Here is a 9,640-nt window from a genome sequence, read left to right on the forward strand (position 1 = left end):
ATTTAAAGTTAGTTCCTCTAAGAAATTCTGGAAGATTCTGACTAGAAGCGAAAGTGAACATTTTCTGAACGGTGAAATATTACTTATTACTATTTACATTTTTCTTAGCATCTTCTCCAGTCTTCAGATGGGGGGGAGGGGGAGGTGAGCTAGTAAGGCACTGAGGTGAAAAGTCGCAGCGGGTGACAGTACAGGCCAAACACCAGGAGGTCAACCTTTATCAGTCTCCAGTATCCTGTTAGCTTTCATGACCTGGGAAACTCGCAGCCAGTCACCGGAGGCGGGTCCCGCCTTCCCCGGCACTTCCTCTCCTCAAGGTGGCGGCGGGAGCGACAATCCGAGCCCGACGCGCGCGGCACTCTGGGAGCGGAAGAAGGAGCCGCGCGGCGGCGACCCAACCGGAAGAGGAGGAGCCGGGCCTGGAGGATCCCCGAGAATCGTTGTTGCTCTGGCCGTCGGTGTTTGCGGGTCGCGGGGAGCAGGGCCTGGCGGGCGGGGTGTGTCGCGATGCCGGAGCTGGCGGTGCAGAAGGTGGTGGTCCACCCCCTGGTGCTGCTCAGTGTGGTGGATCATTTCAATCGGTGAGCGGGCGGCACGGGGCGTCCTACCGGGGCCGGTGGCGCCGCCGCTGCTGAGTCACGGCGCGCTGGGGATGGCGCGGCGGCCGCGGGGGCGCAGATGCACCGGGGGCGGCCCTGTGTCACCAAGGGGCCCAGACCAACTCCGTTCACGAAGCCCCAAGTCACCCGGCATCGTCTCCCCCGCCGTCCAGCCGGCACTCCGGGAACTGGGCTTCTCGTTCCTTTTACCCAGTCCGTACGATGCCAGAGTATGGGGGGCAGGCTTCACTTGGCCCTGATCCCCAGGCCTCCTGCCCATCTGTCACCTCGTCCGCCCCTTTTCGCCTGAAAGACTCGGTGTCTGGTAGGAAAGCCCTTCAGACTCGCACTTTTTGCCTCTGAAGGCCGTCACCGAAATTCTGTTCTCAGTGCTCCGAAGGACTCCCTGGAAGAACTGTGGTTTTAATTTAACTTGTGAAAGTTTCCAAGTGGGACTCTGGTTTGACGATAGCTTAAAACGTAGATGTTTTAAGTTTTAAAGTCAAGTTTTTCTTTTAAAAATGAGACCGGTTGGAGATGTTGGCATTAATGAATAAGAAAACATCCCACAGATGTTTCTTCCGCCTTCGCTTGCTTGTTTTTGAGCTGTTCGTCCAGCTGGACCTGTTACACGTGCTCATAAATTTTACAAGATAATTAATTGACTTGGAAAGTTGTAAGACCCAGTTGGGAGCATCTGCAAAGTCATAGTTGCTAAGTGCCCATCCTCTTAAAACTTGCTCTGTACAACTCCCAGTTCAACCAGAGCCAAAACCAAACTCAAGACTCCTGTGAGGTTTAGGGTCCCCAGTTCAGTTCTATTGCTTTGTAGCACCCTTAGCCTAACAGGATATGCGAGCTTTCCCACTGTACAATGATTAGTATTTTTCTCCCGTAGGATACCAGAGGTACTAAGAGGGCAAGCATCTTTTCAGTTCTGTTCAGTAAATTCAGCAAACACTTGTTAAGGGCATAGTGAAGGCAGACACTGCAAGCTGCTGTGTCAGACAATTGCAGGGTTTTTTAAAACGCAAATGGATTTTTGTAGATCAAAAGAAAAGCCCATGAGTGTGGAAGTTTCCTTTGAACTTAGATTTCCCAAAAAATTAGAACCACGAGAATACAGAATCCTTCACTTTGTTTGATCCAAACCCAGAATCCTTAACTTTGTTTGGTCCAAAACCTAAATATAGTAAGCATTTATAAATTTGTCAAACCATATGTTTAGATAAAATACAATTAAATCAGTATGAAACCAGCAACTGTTAAGGAATTGTAGTTCATTTCACAGTGACTTTTGTCTTTGCTTTGAACATAGAATTGTTTTGTTTCTGTATGTTACAATTGTTAGTGGTTAAAGGAGAATTCTACATGATGACCAATGAAATGAGATATAAGTGAAACACTTGCAGTTCCTTAGGACAAAAATCATTGAGGAGGTTTGATATGGAAATAAATATTCTGAAGTAGTCTTTCTGGTTCATTGAGCCCTCCTTCCAGTATGATTAGTCACCAGCTCACTTCCAACTTCTGCATAATTAAGCCATTCAGAGACCACAAATGGCACACACATGCTTCTGGGTCAGAATCATTTTCTGAGCCCCTAAATGGTACAAAGAATTATAACATCTATTGGGGCTTGTTGACATAGATGTTCCAGAGAAGAGTTGGCAAGCTGGACCATAAAACTGGTTCAACTTTAGCATCTTTATCCCTGAAAAGATTTGAGGACAGAGAAGATGGGGAAAATTTAAAAGAGAAAGGTAAGCTGCAGAGGAAAAAATAAAATTAAATGTGATTTCAAACACCAATCAACATTTAAAACCTTAAGATCTGGGGAGTTTTCATTTTCTCCATTTTAAATTTCTATAAAGTTTGAGATTTTTTTCCAAGCATGTCTTTCTTTGTAGTCAGCAGTGAAATTGCCAGTGTCCAAAGTTCACGAATTACCCATTATATTTATTAGAATTATTAAGGACTAACCCCTTATATTTGTTTAGTGGGATTAGTTCCCAGATAAGCTAAATTGTATCTGTACCATTGCTATTTCCTGTTGGTCCACTTCTGTCTGCGCCCATCCAGACCTTCTGTTTTCTCATTCAGAATAGGCAAGGTTGGAAACCAGAAGCGTGTTGTTGGTGTGCTTTTGGGGTCATGGCAAAAGAAAGTTCTCGATGTATCCAACAGCTTTGCAGGTAAAAGAAAAATTTGTCAATTATACCTCAGTTTTTAAAAAAATAAATAGGAAAATTTTACATTTTCTGAGTATGGTTAAAATGTCAGTTAACTTTTAAAAAGAAAGAAACTTTCGTGGTCTCCATTTTTTATTATAACCAAGCAATTCTATTTCAGAATTGCTTAAGTATAGAAAAGGGAGGCTAAAGGCTACACACTGAGCTGGATAGTAAATATTTAAAACTTGCAGGCCATACGGTCTCCATTGCAACAGCTCAGCTCTGCTAATGTAGCAGGAAAGCAACTATAGACAGTATGTAGACAAACTAATAGCTATATTGCAGTAAAACTATTAAAATAGGCAGCGGGTGTAGTTTGTCAACCCCTGTACTAAACTATTAACCATGGTTATGGGTAGGCAAGGGGGAGATAAAGACCTTATCTTTTACACTGTTTCATAAATCTTTATAAGAATGTATCCATATATTTTATGATTGAAGCAACAATAATAAAGAACAACAAAATAATTCCTGGCATGGCTGCTAGACTAGCAGTCACTAACTCCAGTGTCTAAAAGGATCAGGCAGTAATGTAATTTGCCAGACAGGAATATTAGGAAGTGATGGAGCTTTTAGCAAAGTGAAGAATGTGTCCTTTTCAAAGGGGGTGGCTTCTGTCTGGCCCTAGCCAGTTGTTGCTGGTCTTCCAGTTTTTCAAGAGAACCTGGAGGTCTGGATTTGTATGTGAAATCTTCCAGTTTTTACTAAAAGCAACTCAAAAATAATTTTAGTACTGTGTTGGACAAACGAAAGACATGGATCAGATCTGGCCTAGGGGTCTACAGTTGTGATATGTGCCCTTAGAGTCCTGTCTAGCACCCTCAACTGTTTTTTGGTTTTTTTTCTCTCTAGTCCCTTTTGATGAAGACGACAAAGATGATTCTGTCTGGTTTTTAGACCACGATTATTTGGAAAACATGTATGGAATGTTTAAGAAGGTCAATGGTAGGTGGCATTGTGGCACGTGTGTGCGTGCGCATGTGTGCGTGTGCCCATAATGCCTTTTCTAAATATTCACTTTTCTTTGTTTAATGTCACAGGCCCTTTCACTTAGCTAGACTGAAGTAAGACTAGTGGTAGTAGAGGAATGAAGTAGAATAAATGAGAAACTAGAGTAGCAATTTAAGGCCAGCTAGACCACCTAGGCTTCAGGGCAGAGAGCTAGCCCTCTACAGCAGAAAAGCAAAGAATGGTCAAATAAAATACACTTGCCCTAGAGCTTTAGTACCACCAGGGTAAATATCTCTGTTACATGCGTCGCTTTCATTTTATTTCATTTCAGCAACCACATTGCTTTGGAAATGTTTATTCCCACAACACTCACAGTTGTAATCTATGTGACATGAACTTGAATTTGTTTATATATTGCCTTGGAATTGTTTTCTAGTTGTTTCATGTATGACTGGTCTCCTAAACTAGTCTGAGATATGTATATATCTAGACTTCCCCTGCTGTTTATTTTCTGAGAATCCTGTTTTTGAGTTTTAGATTTCATAGGTATGTCAAGGTTTAGATGTCTGGAATTTCTGTAAAAGCTAGAGAACATAACTACTGGAGTTCTTACCCTTTTTGAGGGAAATACATAGATCTTTATGTAACAATTCAAAGCCACTAATTTTTCCTTCCCAGCCAGAGAAAGAATAGTTGGGTGGTACCACACAGGCCCTAAACTACACAAGAATGACATCGCCATCAATGAACTCATGAAAAGATACTGCCCTAACTCAGTAAGTGCACTCCGTCTTTAAAACTCTTGACTCATATTCGTTGCCAGCTAACTCAAGAAAAAGCATCCTAGGAAGGATTTGGATAATGAATCATTTCACCACTTTTTCTCTATAAGCTTGTGTTAATTTGCAGTGTTTTGTGTAGTATACGGTAACCCAGTGTATTTAGTAAATTAAACATCTGTTCAGTGCTAGGTATGTAAGTTATCTTCCTTAATCCTCTCAGTAACTGTATGAGATTGTTATCCTCTTTACAATGAGAAAACTGAGGTTCAGAATGGTTAGTAAGGTCTTCTCAGTGTGGGGCTGGGATTAAAATGCCGGCTGTCTGGACTCTAATCTCCTTCTGCTTGATGACTTCACTATACTACCTCTCAGCTTGTTAATGGAGGGGGTTGAAGAGCAGAGCAAATAGGATAATTTGAAATGTAAAGTTATTTTTTTTCCTGAAAATTCTGGCTTATATCTGGTTGAATGAATGAAAAAGCTTCGGTAATCATCAGAATGGCTGCAGTTATTCCTTACGTGCTCAGTATGAGGTGATTTGCTCTGATTTGTTTTTCTGCCAGGTATTGGTCATCATTGACGTGAAACCAAAGGACTTGGGACTGCCCACAGAAGCATATATTTCGGTGGAAGAAGTTCATGATGTAAGTCATCTTGCTGTGAGCCTAGGAGATTAGATTTGCTACTTTTAGGGCCATTGGGTTTGGTTTTTTTTTCCATTTTCAAGTCAACAGATACTTTATAACAAAGAAAAGGTTATTGGTTTCTGTCAATAGTTTGATATTATGTTTTTTCCCCCAAATTTGAGTCACCAAATTTTAGAAATAGAGAGGACCATAGAAATCTAAAGTCCCCTTTTACAAATGAAATTGAGACCAAAGTAGTCAAATGATTGCCCAGAGATGTTCTCAGCAAAGTAAATGCAGAGCCCAGTGAGCTTGGTCTTAATCTAATGCAGTTTCCACTGTTAGCCCACCTATATAGTGACTATATTAACTATCTAGTCTATAACCAATCCCTATAGACTAGATCCTAGGTTTTCAAATAGAGTAAGTCAGAGCTGCCAGGAGCTAGATGGCAAAACCCATCTGTATGACTTGACACCTGTATAGTCAGCTCCATGGCGTTCAGTACCAGCTATGTGGTCTGTTAGCTTGTTTCTTGGGTATGGACATGAATAGCTGCCAGAATAGCTTTTCTCTATTTCCAAGAAAATTGAACTCAAATTCTAGGATAGGATTTGATGTGAAATTGTATATGAGTTTTGTTTTGAGTATAGAATATTTGCACTTAGGGTGTGCAAAGAGCTCAGTCTTGAATTTCCAAAGTTGAACGGACAGACTGAAGGCTGCCTTTCTTCCTTATGGTTATCCATATATTCAGTTTTAAAATCTGGAAAAGGCTTTGTTAAGTTAGTTCCCTGCAGAGCTCTATGCTCCTATTTCTCTTTGCCTTGCTACCAGAGAGCTTAGATCCAAATGTATTGCCTAGTTGCAGTAAGACTTTCATCCCTGGTCTTGATACAGTTGTTATAAGTTAAATTTTACCCTGCCTCTTTCAAAAGGAATTAGAGGCTGCTTATACATACGCATGCACATGCACGCATGCACTCGCACACACACACCAATGAAACAAGATCTTTTAAAAGAGGATGGAGGGGATGTAAGGGGTCATATGATAAGATGAAGCCAGGGAAAATCAGTACATGAAAAGACATGCCACGAAGTCCTGCACGAGTGTTGAAGGCTCTGACCATCCTAGCATACAAAGCCAAGAGGAAGATGCCATTTGCAGGATTCACACTGTCCTGGGTAAAATAACAACAGCTAATGTTTATACCACTTAGTGTAAGTGAAGTGACTTTCCCAAGATCTCACTGCTTCTTTATCACACATGGCAGAGCCAGGCTTTGAATCTAAGCAGCCTGGCTAGAGTCTGTGCACTCACTGCTGTGCTGTCGTGCCTCGCACACATTTTACAGCCTTTATAGGAGATGTACAGCCTCTTCTGGCACTAGATCTGATAAAAGTTTCTCCTGAGTCCCATCAAGGAATCACTAAGTGATACAGCAAACCACATCCACTAATGGGTTCCTTGACTAATTCAGGTCACCAGAGAATCAGTTATTCTAACCACATTGCTTTGGTGCTCTGACCATTTGACCCAAGGGACAACAGATGGTTAAAAATTGTATCTTCTGACATGAGCTTGCCTCAAGTACAGGTGTTCTGAATATTGTCTATTTTAGAATGAACGCTTATAAGTCCTTAAAATTTAGCCAAATCAAGACTTCCCTGATGTTCATCTCTACTGCAGGCTTGAGAGAATATCAAGATTTTCCTTAGAAATAAACTAATGATGATTCCCCACTACACCTCCTCCCTGAGCAGGACCACTGTGACTTCAGCTTAGAAGTCACAGTGCTTTGAAAGCTTTCAAAGCAAACTTTACCCACCCTTGCCATGAAAAAGCCAGTAATGACACCCATGAAAGTGATTTGACTTAAAGCAGAAGAATCAAGGCATGAAACGGAACATGTGCCAGTTTGTTCGTTTGTTTGTAAGTAAATAACTGTAGTTAATTCTCCTCTCCCAGGATGGAACTCCAACCTCAAAAACATTTGAGCACGTGACCAGTGAAATTGGAGCAGAGGAAGCTGAGGAAGTCGGAGTTGAACACTTGCTACGGTGAGACTTTAGGACAGCATCAGAATCAGCAGCAGCCCAAGAAGCTGCTCAGTGTAAAGAAGAGATCTGTATCAGGAATAGGGAGACCTGGGTTCTAGTCCTGGGTCATCTCTAAAGTGTCCTGAGTTATGATTTATGAGTTTGTGGACAGCACACCTTGTCTGGAAGCTGTAATGCTGGCTGTGACGGGAACAGATGTGTGAATTATTTAAAAGCAAACTTGTGCTCTTTCAGTGTACCTCCTTTTCAGTGACTGTAGCTAGCCAGTTTTCTGCAGAGAATCTGCATCTTGGACTGGGATGGATGGATTGATTGATTTAAATTTATATTTTATTTATTTTTGGCTGCATTGGGTCTTCATTGCTGCACGTGGGCTTTCTCTCGTTGCGGCGAGCAGGGACTACTCTTCGTTGCTGTGCGTGGGCTTCTCACTGCCGTGGCTTCTCCTGTTGCAAGGCGCAGGCTCTAGGCACGTGGGCTTCAGTAGTTGTGGCACACAGACTCAGTAATTGTGGCTCGCGGGCTCTAGAATGCAGGCTCAGTAGTTGTGGCACACGGGCTTAGTTGCTCTGCGGCATGTGGTATCTTCCTGGGCCAGGGCTCGAACCCACATCCCCTGCATTGGCAGGCGGATTCTTAACCACTGTGCCACCAGGGAAGCCCTGGGGTTTTATTTTTAAATCCTCTGTTTACATAACCCTGACTTACTTGAAATGATCATAGATTTTTTCAAACAATAAGATTCCTTCCAGTTCAAAAAGTTACTGCGGACTGATTTAAAAGCTTCTCCCAACATCATATAGATGCAGGTGGAGAAAATGCCACCCTTTTTAGGAACAGGGAACTTGAAGTGGAGAGGGGTTTTTTTTTGTTTTTGTTTTTTAGTGAAAATGATTTCATTTTAGTTCTCTCTTTTCTTTTGAAAAATGCCCTGTGATAAGAAAGATAAAACATATTCCTCCAAATGAAAACAAGATTAAGGCAATTTTACTCAAATCTTTATAAAATGGGGAAGTAACATTTTTCCTTTGGAAAACTTGCCCCTCCTCACAAACTTAGTATTTCCTTAGAATGTGAAAATCTGCGTGATTTTACAGGACACTGATGTATTTTCCTGCCCTTTCTTGTGGGTTCCTACAGAGACATCAAAGACACTACAGTGGGCACTCTTTCCCAGCGGATCACAAACCAGGTCCATGGTTTGAAGGGACTCAATTCCAAGCTTCTGGATATCAGGAGCTACCTGGAGAAAGTGGCCACAGGCAAGCTGCCCATCAACCATCAGATCATCTACCAGCTGCAGGACGTCTTCAACCTGCTGCCAGATGTCAGCCTGCAGGAGTTTGTCAAGGCCTTTTACCTGAAGACCAATGACCAGATGGTGGTGGTGTATTTGGCCTCGCTGATCCGTTCCGTGGTTGCCTTGCACAACCTCATCAACAACAAGATCGCCAACCGGGACGCAGAGAAGAAAGAAGGGCAGGAAAAAGAAGACAGCAAAAAGGATAGAAAAGATGACAAAGAGAAAGATAAGGAAAAGAGTGATGTAAAGAAAGAAGAGAAAAAGGAGAAAAAATAAAACATGTAGCTTTTTAATTTGTAAATTAAAATCTTATAAACTAACTCATTGTGCCGCCAGAGGGTTCTTTTCACTTTAAGTGCAAAAGCTGTATTGATGAGAGCTCTCTGGATAGAGGGACTAATCTTGTACCTGAACTGCAGCTCAGGCTGCTCTGAGTTGGGAATGTGATAGCTCAGGCTTCAGACTGTGTGAGAAAAGTGAAGAGACATAAACGTAACATTTTTGGTACTCTTCCTGCTTTTATCTATAAGACCAGGAGTTGAATTTTCCCCATCTCAAGAGACTCTTGGGGTCTGTTTCTGGCAGTCTGCAAAATTGCAAAATGGAATGCACGAATTCCATAAGTCCTCTGCCTCAGAACACCTTGAGGTCTGCCCCTCTGGACTCTGTTGAGAATACCACCCCACGGGACTTCTTGGACCCGTAGCTCTGGCATTCTCGGGGCTTGGGATCCATCTCAAGATATTGTTTACCTTCGAAGACACAATTAAATGGCTTGGTTTTTAAGTCTGTGTTCTGGTCGTTTTTGACTCTGGGTGTGGTGATGCGTTGTTTTCAGAAGCAACCAAGATGGTCTTTAATTGAAGCTGCGTTAAAGAATTATTTTAGACTGAATCTTTTATGAAAGCACTTCATTCCTTTAAAAACAGACAGCTGTAGGGAGGAGAGCTCTCAACTGAGCCCAGAAGACCTGTGTCCTAGTTAATGCCTCAGATTCCTCATCTGTGAAGTCCCTAGAACAGTTTTTTATAAGAGACACATTCACTTACTATTGCAGTAGGTCTAAGTACATCAGGCCACAAGG

At 42.2% G+C, this 9,640-nt stretch overlaps 1 protein-coding gene across 1 annotated transcript; it reads left to right on the forward strand.

Annotated features, from left to right (window-relative positions):
- The first annotated feature begins 444 nt into the window (after nucleotides 1–444).
- On the forward strand, nucleotides 445–9,342 carry PSMD7 (proteasome 26S subunit, non-ATPase 7). The gene is made up of 7 exons (XM_079722961.1): nucleotides 445–581; nucleotides 2,703–2,794; nucleotides 3,686–3,778; nucleotides 4,463–4,560; nucleotides 5,130–5,210; nucleotides 7,162–7,253; nucleotides 8,394–9,342. Exons 1-7 carry the CDS (start codon nucleotides 508–510, stop codon nucleotides 8,830–8,832), a joined length of 969 nt encoding a protein of 322 aa, XP_079579087.1. The 5' UTR covers nucleotides 445–507; the 3' UTR covers nucleotides 8,833–9,342.
- The last annotated feature ends 298 nt before the right edge of the window (nucleotides 9,343–9,640 follow it).

The sequence above is a fragment of the Hyperoodon ampullatus genome (genome assembly GCF_949752795.1).
Source record: "Hyperoodon ampullatus genome assembly, chromosome: 18".
NCBI classification, from domain to species: Eukaryota; Metazoa; Chordata; class Mammalia; order Artiodactyla; family Ziphiidae; genus Hyperoodon; species Hyperoodon ampullatus.